The sequence below is a fragment of the Lissotriton vulgaris genome, chromosome 5, assembly GCF_964263255.1.
Source record: "Lissotriton vulgaris chromosome 5, aLisVul1.2, whole genome shotgun sequence".
In the NCBI taxonomy this organism is placed as follows: domain Eukaryota; kingdom Metazoa; phylum Chordata; class Amphibia; order Caudata; family Salamandridae; genus Lissotriton; species Lissotriton vulgaris.
Window position 1 is genome coordinate 1,857,071,193 of NC_141693.1, and position 21,823 is coordinate 1,857,093,015.

The window sequence follows — 21,823 nt, forward strand, 5'->3', positions numbered from 1 at the left end:
ATCATCAAAAGAAAACAAGCGAAAATGTTGCCGGATCATTAAAAGAAAACAAGCGAAAATGTTGCCGGATCATCAAAAGAAAACAAGCGGGGAACCAAAAGGGTAGGAGAAGTGCTTGGGTAGGAAAGGAATGCTCTGTATGTTAGCTCGGAAGGTAAAACCCTGCCTGCAACTGCTGATAGGAGAAAGCCAATTAAGAAAATAGGGCTCACAGAATGTAAATAAAACACACTTAGTAACAACTCAGTAAAAGGTCCAGTACTCCTGGGAAGTTACAAGGCGGTACTGAGGAGGGACTACTAAATCTACTCACGGATCAAAAGCAGCCATTTAGCAAAGACAGTAACAGGAGCAAATTGAAACAAGCGTTTGCAATGCAATAGGTCTCACATTTCCGAGAGTTTAAGCTATTAGCATTGTAAATTACTAATCTATGTAAATAAAAGGCAATGACATTTACAATGCAAATAGCTCAAACTTTCGTAAATGCGAGACCTATTGCATTGCAAATGCTTGTTTCCTGACGTGACCTGACTGCTCCTCACACTACAAGCACACAGAGTTCTGAGCACAACTTTAAGGGGTGAGGCCCCGAAGCGATCACACGCGACCCCCCGCTGTGCTGTCAGGCATTGAAATTGCCTATGCAAATAACGGGTAATAGAAACATTGAATTTCGATGACACTACCACTGAAGGACTCTTTTTAGACAAGTGTGACTCTGTTCCCTGAATGAACTCAGCTGCCTACTTGCAGAATCCTGTAACCTTTCTGTAGTGCCAATAATTGGTTGGTATCTGGATTGAAGCACGGCTTGGTGAGAGTAAGATGATCAGCATCTTAATTATACGGTAAAAGTCGGAGAGCGGCAGTGTTTGCAGTTGCAGATAAGCAGTTTATTAAGGCATGTTTTAATTCTGGGGGTTCTGGCAGATTGGACAGCTTTTCGGTCATGTTGATGTCTTCAAGATTGCTGTGTATCATAGGTTGATATTGTGAAGTTGGATCCTTCATTTTGCCTGGATACAAGATGCACTTCAGGTAGAGAAATGGGTTTCATTCAGAAGGTGCCAGGGTAATTGTATTGTGCCCTTACTTCTCTTGTACTCAGGGTCATGAAGGCAGCAGAAAGAATGTAAAGTAAGCAGACCTTTAAGAACCAGCTTCATACTCCTTGTTTTCCACTCCTTGCCCTCTCCCTAGTATCTCAGCAACTAGAAAGGGTCTGTAAACCTAAGAGTAGGGATAAAAGGCTAGCACTGTGATGTGATTATGGGTCAAAGGGTGCATTATGTCACTTCCACTACTCCGCCATTTTGAGAATTCCAGGTTTAATCCACATGCAACTTAAACTTTTACCGAGCTGTTCAAAGAAAAACACAAACACACCTAAGAGCTGCAGAGTGTGCACAGTCGAAGAGGAAAACGAGGGATTGATAACTTGGCGGCTTGTCAACGTCAGCTGGCTTTGTGATCAGACTATCCATCCAGCGACTGACGTTTCGCATCTCGTAAATTCCTGATGCTGTGTCAACATACGCACTGCTAATTAAGTTGAGGTTTCGCATAAATATCACGGATGGCGTTTCGGCAATTGGTTTCGGATTCTAGATATAAGAGAGTAACCTATTTGCAAGATTGTTCCATTTGAGCAGAGCATGCTGGACCGGAAGAGCACATAAATCACAGGTATCACATTAAATGAAAGAAGTGACAGTGTTTCAAAGGATTAATTTAACATGAAAAGTGTTATTAAACCTGGGAAATTATTATGGGAAAAGCAGTGTGCCTCATGTGTGTAGATAGGGCGTCTCAACAATACTGTACATAGCCACCAAGCCATTCCCGATGGAAAAGGGTAGATTGTTAGTAAACTAAACTAGCTCCTTGTCGTGCAACATAGGAAAACATATATAGCACTGCCCAACTATAACAAATAAAGGTGAAATAAAATGCCACTGCAACGCAGGCGAGACCTAAAAAGCCATGCAGTGAAATGAAAGGGAAACCTTTGGGTGCACCATCCGCCAGCGCCGCTTAGAAATCTTAAAGTTCTCCTAATTCGTCAGGTTTTGGAAGCAAGAGCCTAATCCCTTCAGGGACCAGCGGAGCCGCACACAGAAGTCACGGGCTGCCCCGGCTACTCTTTAAACCTATAAAGGCAGCTGATGGAGACTTCTGAAGCTGCACACGCCTTTTGACACCCACCATGCGACGATTAGCCAGCCGTGCCTCGTATGCCTCCGCGGCAAGCCTCAGAGGCGTCCACTGGACCAGCCCACGAACACTTGCATAGTGCCGCTCCGCTCTGAAACGGCATGTATTATTCAGCTGCCTTAAGACTGCAGATGCATCTTTCGGTATCGTTGAGGCACGCGCATTTTCTTCTTTGTTATGCTGGGCTTCAAAAAGCTAACACTAAGGGGCACCAGAGACCTGGGCTGCAGCAGGGAAGCACAAGTTACTTACCTTCGGTAACGATATATCTGTAAGAAACGGTAGTTAGTATTGGATTCCTTACCTTAGAATATCCCCAGGTGTCAGAATGGATCCGGAAACTTTTGCGTAGCAGTACCCCTGCACGTCGGTAGGCGTCGTCTACGGCTCCGCATCCGTCGTCGGCGCCGGGATGACGTTGCAGGAGTACTTAAATGCCGCCCTCGCGCGCGGACGTCAGTTCTTATACACAGCTTTTCCGCGCCAGAAACGCAGAGCCATGATAAAAACCAACACTGGTGCCATGAAACTAGGGCCCTGAAAGGGGATGACCTTAACCCCAGATATCGGTTCGCAGAACGGGGAGGATGGGTGGGGCGGTAAGGAATCTAATACTAACTACTGCTTCTTACAGATATATCATTACCGAAGGTAAGTAACTTGTGCATCTGAAAGAAACAGGTTAGTATTAGATTCCTTACCTTAGAATAGATACCCCAGCAAAACCAACCCCGGTGGTGGGTCTGCGAACCAATAATCACACCAGAAAGTCCTGGAGGACGGAACGGCCAAAGAAGCCATCCCTCCGGACTTGGCTGTCCAGGCAGTAGAGTCTTGCGAACGTGTGCAGCGAGGCCCACGTGGCTGCCTGACATATGTCCTGCAAGGGGACTCCCCGGCCCAGGGCAGTAGTAGCCGCCGTGGCCCGAGTGGAATGGGCCCTCAGCCCAACAGGAGGCTCCTTTTTAGACAAGGAGTAGCACGCCTTGATGCACAAGACGCCCCACCGAGAGATGGTCCGTTTGCGCACCGCCCGGCCCATCCTTAGCGCCCACGTAACCAACAAAGAGTTGGTCATCCACCCGGAACTGGTGTGTACGATCCAAATAGAAAGAGAGCGCATGTTTTGGGTCCAGGAGGTGGAGCCGCTCTTCCTCTTTAGAGGGATGCGGAGGCGGAAAGAAGGTGGGCAAGGTGATGGACTGCCCGATGTGGAAAGCTGTGACTATCTTGGGCAGGAAAGAGGGTCTTGTCCACAACACAACCTTGTCCGGATGGACAGAAAGGAAAGGAGGCTTGGATAAAAGAGCCTGGAGCTCACTCACTCTCCTGGCAGAGGTGACGGCAACCAGGAAAGCAGTCTTAAGGGTAAGAAGACTGAGAGGCAGTTGTGAAGTGGCTCGAAGAGAGCACACATCAGAAAAGTAAGTACAAGGTTCAAGTCCCACTGAAGCTTCACGAAAGGAAGAGGGGGGGGGGGACATATGAGTGTTGCCCTTTAAGAATCTGTTAACAACTGGGGACTTGAACAAAGAAGGCTGATCAGGTAGCCTTAAGAAGGAGGAAAGGGCAGAAAGGTAGCCCTTGATAGTTCCCAGAGCAGAGCCCTGCTGGGCAAGAGAAAGAAGGAAGAGGAGAACCTCAGAAAGAGGGGCAGAAAGGGGATCCACAGCCTTTGCTGTGCACCATGCCACAAACTTGTTCCACCTGCAGGCATATACTGACTTTGTGGAGGGACGCTTGGCTGCCAGAATTACAACACAAACTTCAGGAGACAAGTCAAATGGCCTTAACTGTCGCCGCTCAATCTTCATGCATGGAGGTGGAGACTGGACAGGTTCGGGTGGAGGACTGTCCCCTGCTGCTGCAACAGAAGGTCCTCCTGAAGAGGCAGACAAATCGGAGGATCGAGAGACATACTGAGTAGCTCGGGATACCAGAATCTTCGTGCCCAGTCCGGAGCCACAAGGATAACTTGGGCCCGGTGGCGCCAGATCTTCTTCAGGGCTCTGGGCATAAGTGGTATAGGCGTACAACAGACCGCAGCTCCACTCGCGACGTAAAGCGTCTCCGAGCGAGTGCCGCCTTGGAAATTCCAACGAGTAGAACTAATGACATTGCGCGTTCTCTTCAGTGGCGAATAGATCTAAACAAGGCTCTCCCCACTGCTGATAGAGGCCTTGCGCCACGTCAGAGTTCAGACGCCATTCGTGATCCATCATGCACCGACGGCTGAGTTAGTCCACCCTGGCGTTCAGGGAACCTGCCAGGTGTTGAACCACCAGGGTCACGCCCTGATGTTCCAGCCACTGCCAGAGGCACAGAGCCTCCTGGCAAAGGGTCCACGACCTCACCCCGCCCTGTTTGTTGCAGTACCACATGGAGGTGGTGCTGTCCGTGAGCACCTGCACTACACTCCCCCGGACAGAGGGGAGGAATGCCTTCAGTGCAAGTCCGATCGCCCGCAGCTCCAGAAGGTTGATGTGGAGCCAGGACTCCGCCGAAAACCAGAGGCCTCTGATTTACCTCTCTCCAATGTGGCCTCGCCAGCCCTGGAGGGACGCGTCTGTCACAACCACGTGCTCCGGTTGGGGTAGGGAGAGGGATCTGCTGCTGACCCAATCGCGGTCCGTGAGCCACAACTGCAACTGTCTTGCAGTGCCCTCCGAGTTCAAGACATGGTTGGACGGGTTGCCCTGATGCTGGGCCCACTGAAACTTCAGGTCCCACTGCAGAGCCGGCATCCGCCACCGGGCGTGATGCACCAGAAGGATGAAGGAGGCCATCAGCCCCAGAAGCCGCAGCGTCAAACTGACTGAGACTCTGGATAACGGCTGAAAGATCGGAATCAGAGCCTGAATATACCGAACCCGCTGTTCAGGAGTATAAACCCGAAACTGCGCCGAGTCCAGAACCGCTCCGATGAAGAGGAGCTTCTGAGAGGGACACAGGTGTGACTTCGGCACATTGATGGAGAACCCCAGCAGGTGCAGGAGGCCGGCCGTAGTCTGGAGGTGGCTGATGACTGTCTGGGGCGAGTCCGCCTTCAACAACCAGTCGTCGAGGTAGGGGAAGACTGATACCCCTAACCTGCGCAGATGAGCTGCGACCACCGCCATCACCTTCGTGAACACCCGTGGGGCGCTGGTAAGGCCAAAGAAGAGCACAGTAAACTGAAAGTGCTCGTGGTCTACCGTGATCCGCAGGTAAAGCCGGTGGGCCGGCAGGACGGGGATATGAAAATAAGCGTCCTGCAAGTCCAACACTACCATCCAGTCTCCTTGGTCCAGGGCAGTTAGGACCTGAGCTAGTGTCAGCATCTTGAACTTCTCCTGCCGGAGGAAGCCGTTGACGTTCCGTAGGTCCACGATAGGGCGTAGGCCCCCTTTGCCCTTCTTGGGTACCAGAATGTAGTCGGAGTAACAACCACACCCAACTTCTGGCCCAGGAACGCGCTCGATGGCCCCCTTGGACAAGAGGGCCGTAACTTCCTCTCGTAGAAGCGTCAAGTGATCTCCCAACACGCGGTGGTATCGCGGTGGCATGGCTGGAGGGGTCGCCTCGAAGGGGAGGGAGTAGCCCATTCGGATGATCTGCAGCACCCACCTGTCCGATGTGACAGTGCGCCAGTGGAGGTGGTGATGGCGAACCCTGCCCCCCACTGGCGTCACTTGGGCCTGAAAGTGCGGACTAGGAAGGTTTCGAGGCGGATACTGCAGGGGCGGGTGTGGACTGGCCTCGCCGTTGTCCCCGACTGCCGCCACAGCGGTTTCCACGTCCGCCACCACGCTGGACGGTAGTCGGCGGCCCGTGGCTGGCAGGACGTGTGGGGGTGCCACTATCTTGGCCACGAAAGGAGCGAAAGGCAGTCGTTTGTTGGCGCGAGGCCGAGAGGCCCAAGAACTTGGCCGTAGCCCTGGAGTCCTTAAAGCGCTCAAGCGCATGGTCTGCCTTGTCGCCAAAGATGCGACGGCCATCAAACGGCATGTCCATAAGGGTGCTCTGGACATCAGCCGAAAAGTTGGTGGACCTCAACCAGGCGTGTCGACGAATCTCCACCGTCGTTGCCATCGCTCTGCCCAGTGAGTCCGTGGTATCCAGCCCACACCGGATGGAGTACCGTGCTGCATCTCGACCCTCCGCAAGGGCTTGGGTGAGTTTAGTCTGGACCTCCACCGGACATTGTGGCAGCACGTCCGCGACGGTGTCCCACAGAGAGTGGGTATAACGGCCCAAGAGGCACACAGTGTTTACTGACCGCAGCCCTAAGCTTAGGGAGGAAAATACCTTCTTTCCGTATTGCTCGTACCTCTTGGATTCCCGATCGGGAGGGGCCGTCGGGAATGTGGTCTGGGAATTAGAGGCCTGGATGACCAGGCTCTTGGGGTGGGATAGGTGGACAGGAAGCAAGGGTCCGGGCGGTGGCGTCTGGCCACGTTCCTATCTACAGGCTGACCTGTAGCAGGCTTGGACCAAGTGCCCAGAAGAACGTCAGACAAGGCCTCATTAAACGGCAGCAGAGGCTCGGCCGAGCTTGCCTGCGGTTTAAGGACCTCAGTGAGGAGGTTAGTCCTCACAGCCGCGACAGGGAGCTCCAGGCCCAAGGCCTTGGCTGCCCGCGTCAGTACCACACTATAGGCAGCCCCCTCCTCCGTAGTCACGGTAGGAGGGGAAACAAAGCCAGTGTCCGGCGAGGTATCCAGACCACTGGCCTCCCCTAGCTCACCTGTCCAGTCCTCATAAGACTGACACTCCTGTGCCAGAGGGTCCTCAGACCCCTCCCAATCCCCCTCGCCACCTATCTCCTGAGATTCAGGACCAAAGGATGGGGCCGGGTCATAGAAGTAAAAATCTCCCGTCGGATACGGATCGAGGGAGGGATCGGGGACTGCGCCGCTCGGAGGCGGCGCCGGGGTCGACTCCCTGGGGGCCGGCGAGGTCGTGAGATCGACCGGTGACGACCCGGACCCGGATCCTGCGGGGGCCTGCGGCGCCGCTACCTAAGTCACCGGCGGCGTCGGGACCGAAGCACCCGGCGGCGTCGGCCCCGAAGCGCCCGACCCGCTGGGACCCCAGTCGGGGCCGCTGGGCTCGGAGGCGCCGCGGAGCCTGACATAGGAGTGAGGGACCTCATGGCCGCGAGGAAGGCCTCGATCTCCGGCGTCGCGTTCTGCCCAGGGACCAAAGGGAATGAAGCAGGCTGCGACGCCTGCGGCTCCAGCGGAGCCGCAGAGGTGGTGTCACTCACCCGAACCCCCGGCCGCAGAATGTGGTCTGGGAATTAGAGGCCTGGATGACCAGGCTCTTGGGGTGGGATAGGTGGACAGGAAGCAAGGGTCCGGGCGGTGGAGTCTGGACACTTTCCTATCTACAGGCTGACCTGTAGCAGGCTTGGACCAAGTGCCCAGAAGAACGTCAGACAAGGCCTCATTAAACGGCAGCAGAGGCTCGGCCGAGCTTGCCTGCGGTTTAAGGACCTCAGTGAGGAGGTTAGTCCTCACAGCCGCGACAGGGAGCTCCAGGCCCAAGGCCTTGGCTGCCCGCGTCAGTACCACACTATAGGCAGCCCCCTCCTCCGTAGTCACGGTAGGAGGGGAGACAAAGCCAGTGTCCGGCGAGGTATCCAGACCACTGGCCTCCCCTAGCTCACCTGTCCAGTCCTGATAAGACTGACACTCCTGTGCCAGAGGGTCCTCAGACCCCTCCCAATCCCCCTCGCCACCTATCTCCTGAGATTCAGGACCAAAGGATGGGGCCGGGTCATAGAAGTAAAAATCTCCCATCGGCGTCTGATACGGATCGAGGGAGGGATCGGGGACTGCGCCGCTCGGAGGCGGTGCCGGGGTCGACTCCCTGGGGGCCGGCGAGGTCGTGAGATCGACCGGTGACGACCCGGACCCGGATCCTGCGGGGGCCTGCGGCGCCGCTACCTAAGTCACCGGCGGCGTCGGGACCGAAGCACCCGACGGCGTCGGCCCCGAAGCGCCCGACCCGCTGGGACCCCAGTCGGGGCCGCTGGGCTCGGAGGCGCCGCGGAGCCTGACATAGGAGTGAGGGACCTCATGGCCGCGAGGAAGGCCTCGATCTCCGGCGTCGCGTTCTGCCCAGGGACCAAAGGGAATGAAGCAGGCTGCGACGCCTGCGGCTCCAGCGGAGCCGCGGAGGTGGTGTCACTCATCCGAACCCCCGGCCGCGTCACGCGAGCATTGGGGGGAGTCTGAAGACCGATGACGTCTCTTCGACTTCTTGTGCTTACCTGAGGACTTCGAGCCCGAAGACAACTCCCGGAGCTATGGTGGCTCCGACCCCGTGACAGGTCCCTCAACCTCCTCGCGGACCGGGACCTCGAGCGGCGCGGGGCCGACTGCCGGAGCTCAAGTCGCTTGCGGGACCGCTCCCGCCTAGCTTTAGACGTCAGGGCTCGACAGTCGGAGCAGGCCTTGTCATCGTGGTCGAGGCCCAGGCAATGAAGACACCAGGGGTGAGGGTCGGTAACCGACATCAGTCGGTCGCAGTCGGCGCAGGGTTTGAACCCGGGCATCCCTACCGGCACCGTCGGAGTCGTTAGGCTTCGAAAAGGATCGAAAAAGTTTAGTCAAAAATGGACTATGGGGTACCACTTTTTCCGGATCAGTGCTAGCTGGCGTGGAAAAAAGAAGAACTGAGGTCAGCGCCCGAGGGCGGCGTTTAAGTACTCCGGTGACGTCATCCCGGCTCAACAACGCAGATGACGGACGCGAAGCCGCAGACGACGCCTACCGACGCGCAGGGGTACTGCTACGCAAAAGTTTCCTGATCAAGTCTGACGCCTGGGGACATTCTAAGGTAAGGAATCTAATACTAACCTGTTTCTTTCAGATATACACCAGTAACCGGTTGCTGCAGAAGTGAACTCATAACTTATACGAGGGAAAGGCGCTCAGAAAAAAACAGCGTGAGGGAATAACAACAGGTTCAGTGGTAACCCTGACAATGGTACCACAAAACACAAGACTTCTAGAAATCTTCCCCTTTTGTGGCACGCGTACTGCAGAAGGGAAATGAGAGCACAAATGCAGGTTTTCGTACGGGAAATGTTGCAGAAGTTTGAGTGGGTGACTGCATGCTCCCAAGGTCTGAGGCTGGTTCAACTGCACATCCCGTTGCTTTGGTCATCGCCTTTTAGGGACTGTGGTGGTCAGAGGGACCCTAAAATGGCAGGAGCCAAGAGGCATAGCTGAAGTACGTGAGCGTGAATAAAACGCGCCAGCACCCGGTTTCCTGGTCTGCGTTGGGTTTTAATGAAACTCTACCTATATCAATTTAAAGGGTTCTCTAAGACACCTATTTTCATTGACCGCTCTTGCTAAACCACCGCAATCTATGACAGCATTCAGAAAAGCATAGTCTGCTTAATTTATTATTTTTTTACTTTTCTGTGCATAAACATTAATACATTCATAAGAACAAATTGTGACTATAAAGTTTCAGAGAAATTCAACCGATCCCATTGGCAACAATTCATTCATCAGCATGCAACCGCTTTCATACCCACAACATACTCACACGAAAACACCAATACATACATCGCATATATACAAAAACAGCATAATACGCACTGAGTCCCCTCTCACTGCGTGTCCGTGGACAGGGACAATTATTTTAAAATAGGGGATACCAGAATACACAATATTTTTTTCAGATTTTAGCCAGAGGTTTGGTATAACACAAAAAAGCTTTATAAGTTGATTATATTCAAACAAAACACAGTTCCCAAATCAATAGAAATTTTTTTAACATAATAAATCAATATGCTGAATAACTGAAAGGAGGGGGTTGATTCAGAGTGCCGACGCACATTTTTGTGGAACCCTTAATCCTTTTGTGGTATCACCTTCCTCGGGGCTCATGTAGGGAATTTTCAATTAAAAAGGCAAAGGGACCTGTAGAGCTCAACTGGGAGAATGCTGATATAGATGGAATTCTCCTAATCTCAGAAACAATTGATAGTGTTGGAAAAGTAGGCTGTGCCCAAGGTCGTGAGGACGAGGTTCTACGGTCAGTGTTTAATCTAACAGAAAAGAGATGCGAGGGCCATGGAACAAAAACGTACAGTCTCTCGATGTTGGTTGTCTTTTCCCCTGCTTCTCTACCTACATTTGACCTCAGGGGTCCCCTTGTATCTATTGGGGGTTTTAATTAAGACAGGAGTTGCCCACGTCCCCGTCGCTGCCTGTCACCGCATTCCATTAGCGCATGCCGGGGGACCCTCTCTGTTCCTCGCTGTTCCACCGTACTATGTAAATGGGAGGGGTGGGGTGGGGTGGGGGGGGGGGGGTTTAAGGAAACGCCAGCATGATGAGGCAGCTGACATGTGTTTGCCCACGATCTCCCACCCTCCCCTCTACTCCTCAAGCATGAGGCAGAGACGCCACGGCAGAGAGCGCTCAGTGCCAGGGATGACGCAGAAGAGGCAGCTCCACCCAAAAAGAGTTTCAGGACAAAGATGGCGCCACCGAGACCTGGACCAAGATGACTGTGGCCGTCGGGAGGCAGTACGCAGGGTATTCCGCCTGCGGCGTCAAGGCCAAAACACCAGGCTGAGCGGGGCGCCTGCGCTCCCTCCACCCAGAGACTTGTGCATTCTCTGCCGACGAGGGAGAAGGAGGATGAAAGTGCGAACCGTGCGTCTTCGTCTGGAGGGAGGCATGCTGGTACGGGCTCCATTTCTATGGGGCTGCTGTCTGACCATGCCCAGGTCCAGATCCCTCTCGGTGCACGTTGGATGGGTTTAACCCCTCGGCATCCGCAACCACCTGCACCCGCCCCGCCTAAGCTGGGGGTTGGGCACCAGCGGACCCCACCGGACCCGCAGCGGAGAGGCCAAACCTTCCTGAGTCATTGAATATTATGGAGCAGCGAAGCCCTGGCGGTGGAGTCGGGCCGGTCCCGAAATATGAGCAGGGACACCTGGATGTGTCGGCATCACGATGGCGGCCTGAGGATCTGTTTCGCACCCCGGGAAAACGAGAAGCCCTTCACTGATTCCGAGAGGGCGCAGAAATGGTGCCTCTCGCTGTCCTTCCTGCTCTTCTTCACTGTCCTGTTATCTGATCACCTTTTAACAATCAATAGATTTGCATACACCTTTCAATGTATTTCCTCGAACGGTTGAAATACGGTGTAATAATATAGGGTGCAAGTACAGCAAAGTGATGGTTATCACTATAATGAAGCATTTAGCCACAGAACGCTGAGATACTGTGCCAAAATTGCAGATAACGAATGCCAAGAATGATTCCTGAAAAGCCCGAGCAAGTTTAAGCAAAATATCCAGTCAGGGTGAACGGGCCTAATGGAGACAGGGCAGACACCAACGAACGCCGAGAATGCTTCCTGAAAAGCCCGAGCAAGTCGAGCAAAATATGCAGTCAGGGTGGGTGGGGCCTAATGGAGACAGGGTGAACACCAACCCCGCTTCCAGAGAAGCCAGACACAAAAGCAACGACAGTAGATCTCGCCAAGGCGAAGCAGCGCATGGGCTGCAACGCAGGCAAGACCTAAAAATGGATGGGAAATGGGAAGAGCTCCTATTCCATACCTCAATACAGCATGTCTTGAAGAGACAGTGCTAGGTGAAACTTAAAAAGAGCACATAATTGCAGGATTTGCAGCTTCCCATCCTATGTCCCCACTCTGCTAAACCCTAACTGAGGCCCTAGTGTTTCCAGCTGCACTTACTTGTGGCCAACAGCTGCTCAGGCATTCCCGCCTGCATGGTCAAATCCTTAACTGAGCAAAGAGCTATACATTTAAAGATGACTACTAGTAATAACAGAGGCAAAATATTCTCAAAAACGCTGATATTTGGAACTAGGCAACTGTGTTAGTGAATGGCCATATCCTCTCTGTGGTATGTTTGAGAATGTTTATCTTCTTCGAAGGAATATAATTGGACATCTATACATTTACTTTGAGAAAAAACTGCAAAAATACATAAGTTGTTAATTTTTTCCATGACATGTTCCTATTGACGTTTCAATAGCTGCAGGCAGGGACTTAAAAGCTATGTTTTCTTTTCGTGACGCAACAGGACAACAGCTAAGCACTACAATGACATTTTGCCTGGTAGCTTATCTATAAAATGTTTCTATCTACGACAAACCTGTAGGACTGTAAAAGGAATTATTATTATTCAGAACAGATCTAGCCAGGGTTCTCAGAATTGCTGGAGATGCCCTGCACCACTTCCGAGTGTAATTGCCATTTGTGATCCAATAGGTGACCGTGGAGTTCATCCGCCCTGGAGTTTAAAGAACCTGCCAGATGCTGGGCCGTCAGGGAGATGCACTGACCATTCAGCCACTTCCAGAGATGAACAGAATCAATGACCCCGCACCACCATGTTTGCTGCAACATCACATGGCAGTCGTGTTGTCCGTGAGAATAGACACCCGTTCCCCTGAATGGTCAGGAAGAACGTCTTCAGTGTCAAGCAAATTTCATGCTTCTCCAGCAACTACATGTAGAGGTGAGCCTCTGCTGGAAACCAGAGTCTTCTGATTTCCACCTCTCCCAGATGACCACCCCAAGCTAGTAATGATGTATTCATCACAACCCTTAGCTCTGGATGGGAGAGGGGACTAACCTCTGGCCCAAATAGGGTTTAACAGCCATTACTGCAGAACTACTGCAGTCTCTTAACACGTGGATGGAATCTGGCAGGGTGCCTTGGTGCTGAGCACAATGAGACTTCAGAACCCATGGACGAGCCCGCATGTGCCACCTAGCGTGGCCCACAAGCAGGATGCAGGGAGTCTAAGAGGACCAAAAGCCTCAAGCCACAATTATTGAGAATCAACTCAAGGGCAGAAACAGAGATTATAGCCCGAATCTCTTGTACTCAGAAAAGCAGCGTCAGAAAATCAGCGTTTCCAGGATGGAAATGATGCAAGAGGCCTAATGTATAGGAGTCAGGTGTGACGACTTCAGAATGGAAAAGCCCAACAATGTCAACAGATCATCCATCGTCTGGAGGTGGCCTACAACAGTTTGAGGTGAGCCCGCCTTCAGTAGACAGTCATCAAGGTATTGAACGACTAGTAATCCCAGCCTCGGCAGATGGGCTACAACCACCCAATTACCTTGGGAAACACCCAGGGTGCACTGGTAAGTATAAAGGGGAGAACAGAGAACAAACTGTTTGTGGACTAACTGAAACGGCAGGTAATGTCTGGGGGAATGAAGGACGGGATTTTGAAAATAGGCATCCTGTAAGTCTAGCACTACCATCCAGTCTCCTGTATCCAGGGCTGACAGATCTTGGGCCAAGATGAGCATCTTGAACTTGTCCATCTAGAGAAGGTGTGGTCTGAACTGGGGGGAAAAGATGGAGTGAGGCTTGTTTCTCCTTCGTTATCTTTCTTTTTATTGAACACAAATGTACGTATACAAGTTCTTACTTTGTTGAATAAGGGAAAAGAATAGCTCTGGCGTCTTCAGTTTGTTTTGTTTCAACGAGAGGTCCCACCAGGAGTCTTCTTTGCGTTAGAACTCTTGAAGAAAAAAAAACATTGAACCGAAATTAATGACCTGGCATTAGGGTCTGGTTTTGTCAGGGAAGGAGTGAAGGGATCTTCTGCACCTGAACCCAAAATCCACCAATTGTGAGGGGAGGGCGTTGCAGGTAGGGAGTTTGTTCTATTGCAGCCTTTATGTCGCATCTGAACCCCGCCTCCTGCTAAGTGCTCTTGAACGCGCCTGTACCTCTGTCAGCCACCCTCCTCCAGAAACGTGGCTCACTTCTGCATGGTATCGCTGGACTCCTCTTGTGGTGCAGCGGACTCTACTTTCGCAGCTCCCGCTTCTGCGTCATTTCTGTGGTTCGTGGCTTCGCCTCTTTCTTCCTGCTCTGTCCACAGCTGGTTTCTAGATTCCTCGAGGTGGGCTGCGTTGTTTGCATCTTCTTCGGGTGTCTTCCCATAAGGCACCCCTCTAACTGGCTTTTTCCGGGGTTTATGTTTTCAGGATCGCCGCGATCCATTGGCTCAGGGAATACGATATATGTGACGCATTCCTTGTGGGCGGGGTTTATGTCCCGTACTTGGTTTCTGTTAAAGGAGCCCGAATACCTTCCTGATCAAACGGGGATGTTGGAAAGTCGCCGTTCTGCAAGAATAAGAAGGGCAGGGCATGGTCAGGTTGGGCATTCTCTGCTCAATATGTGTTAGCAGGCTAGAGGTTTCATGACAGAGGGCGAAGGTCTAGGATGGGGAAAAGGCATCCATCTTTCTTCGCCACCAGAAAGTAGCAGGAGTACCAACCAGTCCTGGTCTAATGTTGGTACCTTCTCTAATGTTCTGTTGGCCAAAACAATGTTGTTATCTTGTTATGTTATGTTTAAATCGTTTATATAGCGCACTTACACCAAGCGGTTTCATGGCGCTGTGGACGGGGTGTAGCAGTGGAATAGTAACAAAAGCTTACTCATATGCCAGAGAGAACAGATAGGTTTTTAGAAGAGTTCTGAACTGAGTGTAGGAAGTTACTGATCAGAATTCCATAGGGAAGGAGTTCCAAAATTGAGGAGCCAGAGAAGAGAATCTCAGACCACCATGCTTCTTTCGTTTGACAAAGGGGGTGATAAGCAAGTTCAAATGAGAAGAACGGAGTTCACGGACAGGAGTATAACGATGTATCAAGGAAGAAATAAATGCCAGTCCTAGGCCGGCCAGGGCTTTGAAGATGGTACATCCCAATTTAAATACACAACGTTTAGCCACCGGGAGCCAGTGAAGGCTCTTCATCAAAGGGCAAACATGTTGATGTCTGGGTTGATGGAAAATGAGCCTGGCTGCTTGGTTTTGTACCAGTTGTAAGCGATGGAGCTGATAGGCAGGAATGCCAACATAAAGTGAGTTGGCATAATCAATGCGGGAGATAACCAGCGCACGAAGGACCAGAGTTAAAGCTTCAGTGGTTAAAACCTACAGATTTTCCATACTCGCCGTAGATGAATAAAGCAAGATGATACTACTGCGCCGATCTGGGATTTCATAGACAGATCTTTGCTTATTATAACACCAAGATTTTTTACAGATTCAGCTGGGCAAGGGGGATTACCTAAACGAGGAGGCCAAATGTTTGGGTTCCAAGGATTAGAAGAGCCTCCGGTCAGAATCAGCTCCATCTTGTCAGGGTTGAGCTTAAGTTGGCTGGCATACATCCAATCGCTAATGAGGTTCATGGTGGATTGGAAGTTAGACACTGAAGTGGTAGAAGAATCAATATCAAACACCAACTGAAGATCATCAGCATAGTTGAAGGCGGCAACTTTACTGTTGCAAAGAGAGCAGATCAAAGGTGACATATGAAAATTAAAAAGAAGGGGTGAAAGAGAGGACCCCTGGGGGACTTCGCATGTCAACCTAACCTTCTCAGCTGAAAAATTGCCAAGACGAACTGCCTGAAAACGATTGTCCAAGAAGGAGGAGATCCACCTAAGGGCCAGTCCCTGGATGCCAGCATTATTGACACAGTCTTCTCTGCAGAGTATGGACCAGCGGCCCTCCGGAAGGAGATGTGGTGTAGGTGGCATATCCAGAAGATAGGAAGGGTAGAGAGTGACTGTGTTCCACGATTTGGAGCATCTACTGGTCTGACGTAATGCTTTGACATCAAGGGAGGTAAAAAAGTTATTCCACTTCTGGTGGGGCAACAACGTTTCGCCAAGGACAAGTTGAAGTGGTTTTGCAGAAGCTGTGTGGGCAGGGATTAGGGTATGGGTAGCACAAGGCCCCTGAGGGCCTAAATGCTGTCAGCCTACTCCCCCGGCCTTACCATCAAAAGGACTGGGAGGCCTGTTGATGCAGAGGTATGTATTGGGCGCTTTCTCTGCTGATAACCCCTTTTGATTCTTCAGAAGGGCAGTTGTTGTCGGGGGAACTGCAGAACCCGCTGAACTAGACAAAGAGAGGAGGCTCCGTTTTTATCTTTCCAGGGCAGAGTCAGTCTTTGCTCCAAATAATTTTAAGCCATCAAAGGGCATGTCCATGTGGGACAGTTGCACAACCGTTAAAAAAATCTAATGGAGTGAAACCAGATGAGGCAACAAAGCACCACACTGGCTTAGACTGCCTTACCAGATCTCAGCAGATTGTGTACTTTGTCATGTCTTGACCATCCAAGATTAGCCATTCAGAGTCGGTCTAATCTCTTCTAGGACTAGTGGCAAGGCGTGTGCCACCCTGTCCTACAATGTATGCAAGTACCTGCCTACGAGGCGAGAAGTATTTACGGATCTTAGAGTGAGACTGGTACTCAAAACACCTGTTTCGCTAATGTGTATTGGTTTGGACTCCCTGTGGGGTGGTAGGGAACAAATTCGTTTTTAGGAGGCTGGTTGATGCCTTTACCACCAAGATCTGTGGTTGGGAAATTCAGGGTTTCCAGTGGCAGGCTTATGTCGTCTTTCCGCAAGTCTACTTACTGGAGGGCAAGATCCTAGTTTTGATCAGATGCTGACTAGTCAATGAGGGCCTCATTAAAAGGTAGTATAGGTTCATAACTCGCCTGTACTGGATTAAGAACCTTAGTTAAAACATCAGACTTTACTTCCTGCATAGAGAAACTAAGATCAAGGACTTCCGCCACCCTCCTGATCACCAAGATGAAGAAGACAGAATCTTCCGTAGCCATAGCTTGGTTTACAGAGGATAACCTAGTGTTTGGTGTGATGTCCAGATCACTGGCATCCTAAAGGTCACCTCCACAGTCCTCATCGTCATTTCAAGGGCCAATGGACTGGGGCTGAGGTTCTGAGTCTAATAAAACTATTTGATACATATCTGGCGTTGGTGTTCCTGGTGTCGAGGTTCGGGCCAGTGGTGCCTGTTGTGGCACAGTCAATGGCATCAGATACTACACTGAGGCTGAAACCGGTGGCGCTGTGCTCCAGGAAGGGGCTAACCTTGGGCAGAATTAGAATGGTGCTGTCAGTATCAGAGACATATCCACCGAAGAGATCCCGAGACTGGCAGCCACCACGGATCCTTGGGGCCTGAAGATATACCAGCGGGATTCGGTGAGGTACTAAACATTTTCTCCACAGCCTCTCTCAGGAGAATGAGTTCAGCCATTGTAGCAGTCCACTCGATGGAGTGTAAGAGCGGGAACAGTGCTGGGGTTCGTTCCACAGAACAGCTCGTGGCCTGGAGATACCCAGGGTGCCGCACAATTTCAAACTGTGTGAGTGGCAGGAAGACAGAGGCCCATGCTTCAACTTCTTATGCTTTTATAGGATTTCCTCAACTTATCTAAATTACGTGACTTCGATTTGGAATGTTCATGCTAGCAGCATCAGAAACAAGTGCATCCGTGCTATCAACCTCTTTTTACTGAGAAGTTTGGCAATGACTAACTTAGCTTCGTGATCACCTTCGCAATTCATCTTCACATAACAAGGGCATATCTTAGAGTCCGGTAAGGTACCAAGGCACCAGAGGCAGACATCATGAGTGTGTCACTGACATGTGTCAGTAACAGTCACAGCATGCCACATAATCTCTACTTTTAGGGCCCATATCTGCACACTGTGAAATGTTTTCGAAGGAAAAAAGATTTGCCTGAAGAAATAAAAGTCAGTCAGACAGCACTGCTAGTACAGTACACGCGTTGGAAGGCAAGGAAAGTAAGGAACTGATTTCAGCACAAAGAGGTGATACATATATGGGGGCCTCAACATTCTATACGGAGTAGGATCGATCTGACGCATAGCTGAGTCACTGTTAAATTGATTCAGAATTTGACTGGATATTTTAATTCCTCTACATCTTTGAATGGCGGGTCTGGCTACACAGCGCCACTTCTCGGTGTGGAAGGGGATTGAAAAGTTTCCAGTTCCAGTCTGGCGTCCGGAAAAAAAAAAATCAAAAGGAGAGGAATCTGCAGTTAGAAATCTCAATCAGAAACAAAGGTTTGGTCATTAGGGGAGAGCAGAAGTAAAGAGAAATTGGGAGGAGGACTTTTCACTGCTCTCATGGCAAATCTGCTCTTCTAATATAGGAGATTAGGATTCCTGCCCCCATCCACCAGATGACTACATCTTCAGATATAGCAATAGATAAATGGAATGGAAACCTGTCATGTTCATCAAGGACAAGGAACAGCTTGCAGAGAAACCACTACCTTCTGCAGACATGCACTTAATGTCCCAAACCAACACTAACCATTCAAGTCAAGCAAGAGTGAAGAATGCATACACATAGAAAGAAGGCGAGCACTGAGAGACTGTTTAGATTTTTAGAGGGAATATTTGCTGTGCACCCTCCCTACCTGGAGACCTTTACCACTGAACTCTAGTCCACTGCCAATCTCCACATAATCTGAAAAGAAGGGCTCTGTTGACCAAGAGAGCCTGAACCTCTCTGTGGAGTATGGAGAAGTGATCCTTCAGGACATGCTGAGGTCTAAAGGGTATATCCAGAGGACTGGATAGGAAGTGTGGGGAGTATCCCTGTTACCTGCCCCAGGTACTCTTACTCCAGTAGTAGGCACATTTTGTGAGTACATCCTTTCAGTAGGGCTAAGATAAACTGTCACATGTTTCTTGCTAAAAGGTGTAGTACCCACACTGGTGTCACAAACTTAAATTCACTAAAGTAAAAACAAAGCAGGTCATGAAAATGAGCAGGACTGCATGTAACATGTTCGAAAAGCCATGCCGCAGACTTCTGTACCAACAGCCCACTCATACTCATTTGTTTTGCTTTAGCAGCCAGAGGGAGAAAGGATAAAGGTATTTCTTTGGCTAGAGGGCAGCCATTGAGTCTACTTAGGTCAACTGAAAAGTCTTTGTGCTTGCATGCAAGACGTCCAATGCTTAGTAGGTTCGATGTTGATGTTCTGCAAGGTTCAGTTTACGCATGCGACAAAAAGAGTAATGCCATTCAAAAGCACATTCATCACAGGTAACTACGGTACTGACCAGAGCTTGGGATCAAGAACCCGAAATGTGGAAAACACCAATGTCCAACATGTCCCTGCCTCCAATGAAACACAAACACAGCAGTTCAATGTAATTCCAAACTGCTTTTGGAAATTCTTTATCTGCAGCAATTGACTTGATCGACCATGCCAGTTCCTGAAATATGTCTCAATTTATAGTGAATGGAGAGCATGAAGACAAAGACAATTAACCACCTTTTCTAGGTGGCACAAAGGCAACAGAATTTTGGTGAGGTGATGTTCTCTCTATTGTCGCAGTTATGCAATCCGGCTTGGGTTGTGTCCTGGACAAGGGTGATCGCCTGCTGCACTAAAATTTTCTGATTTGGGAAACAGCCTACAAAAGAACACACATAACAAATACTTCTTTGAGCCTGTACAATGGTACATGTGTTACAGATGAAGCCACAGTCTGTTCCAGATTACTCTTTGGTTAAGTGAAGTTTATACTGTCTTGAGACCTGTGCATTAAACTTTTAGAAGCTAGCATTTTCCCTGCAAGTCAAGGCCTGGAGGTAATAACTGCAAAATGCAACATAAATCACTATTTTGACATTGTGGAGCCTCAACATTTGTGAGAGGATAGTGTGTGTAAATTTTGATTGTAAGTCCGAGTTCAAATGGACTGAGCTGGTGTCAGTAGTTGCAGCAATGTGACTAAGATTTTGAGGTGGATTTCATCAAAACGCATAAGTGATAGCTGCTGAAGTAAAATAAAATCATCTTAAAAGACTGAAGTTCTTACTAGAGATAGTCTTTCTCTCTTTGAAAACCCGTGCACAAGTATACAAGAGAAGATACACAAGAAGACTCGCGTCAAGGGGGTACTATAATAAAAATAATAACGATTACTACAGTTACATAGCGAATACTAAACCAATTGTCTAGTCTGGAAGTGCTAATAACATATGCGTTACCCATTACCCAACTCAATCGTACTCATTTACTGTATTCCAAAAAATGACTGGGAATGCTGGATTTCCATCCTGTGACCTTCATGTTTCACACACTTAACCACTAGAAGCAGTTGTCCAATGATATATCTTTGAATGGCTGGTGTGGTTCCCATTAACTCTGGCATACAGTATAATTAGTCAATTATAGCATCGATTGTTTTGAAATAAAACAGACAGATTTCCTTGGGAGCGTAAACTAGAGTAAATGGGCCAGTCCTTCTTGCAAGTTTGGATAGTATGTCCGTACCCTTTGAAGCTAAGTCACATACGAGAACATCTAATTTGCTACGCTGGTAGTAACATGAAGTCACATGCTGAATATGGATGTGGAACAAGATCTCTTTTTGTTCTAAATGTTGATGACTTAATGCAGTATGTCAGGGTTTAAGACAGTCAGAGGAGAGAACAGCCCAGCTCTACCCTCTCCCTGTCAGAGCATGGGATGGACATGAAATCCCTGTTATATTAGATTTATTGTGCAGTATGCCGGAGTAAGTGGGAACCATCCAGGCCATTCACAGATATTGGGGCAAAAATGTTCAGTCTTAATGCCAAGCCTACCTAGCAGTGTTGTAGAATTCAGCAGGCTGGGAGGAGGAGGGCTGAACAACTTGCATGCCTGGTGCACTGCAATCATTTGCAATATCTGCATAGAGATAATGAAATCCGGAACCAATACAGACTATAGGAGAGATACATCACTGTCTAGACACAATCTTGGAGTTTATGAATACATACCAAAGGACTTCAAAATTCAGTTTTGTAACCAACTCTTGAATATTTCTTCTTCATTGTGAACGATGAACACCACATGCCCATCTGATACTTACTCTGGCAAGCGTAGTAAAGCCCACGTCTGTCAGCTGAGAGCAGCGTGCCACCTCCAGTATTCTGCAGAAACACAAGGTGTTCAATGGGCATACAACATTGAGGCATTAGACAGACACACACGCCCCATTACAGCTTCCTAAAGTTAGGAATACGAAAATTAAAGACAGATCCCATTTGACAAACGCATCTGGCAATCTCTCCTTAGAGATAAGTGTTTTACAGAGTAAAGAACACTAAACGAGGGGAAGAAAAAACTATTTCAGAGTCAAGAGCGCAAAGAACCAATAAGCAAATGTCATTCCAGCACCTAGCCAATGCATCTCTTATTACAAATATGATGCTCAATGTAGAAAAATAAAAGAAATACAAAAACAGAAAAAAACTTTGTGGGGCAAGGGACCAACAAAATGTATGAGAAAGTGCATTTCCCAATGTCAAGAAGGCAAAGAACATCTAAAGAAATTGCAAATACTATCTGTGGGTCAGACATGGGAGCATGTCATAGCAGACAGGGCACTCCAACGTCATCAAAAAATGGGAAAGAAATTTAAAAAATGCGTACCTGTAACTCGATTTCTCCAGCACTGGTTATTTTCTTAGATTCACATGCATGAATCAATCAACGGTGTCAAGCTGTGAGTGTCAGTAATATTACAGCAGTAAATTATGTTAACATACCTGGATGACAATACATCAGTGGTTACTTAGTATTGTAACTTCCTCAACACCTGTTACACCAATGGAAATGAGCCTTAGGGCTTCATGGTACAAAGTATGTAAAATAATTGGTAATGCGTATTAAAACCAGAGTGGAAGGTGGTCTGCATGTGAATCTA

General features: G+C 49.5%; 1 protein-coding gene across 1 annotated transcript in view; it reads right to left on the reverse strand.

Annotated features, from left to right (window-relative positions):
• Positions 1-21,823, reverse strand: part of FBXL20 (F-box and leucine rich repeat protein 20) — a 658,452-nt gene that overhangs the window by 112,133 nt on the left and 524,496 nt on the right. Inside the window, exon 11 of the mRNA XM_086924342.1 lies at positions 20,987-21,047. Coding sequence (XP_086780468.1) covers positions 20,987-21,047 — 61 coding nt within the window. The remainder of the gene's footprint in view (positions 1-20,986; positions 21,048-21,823) is intronic.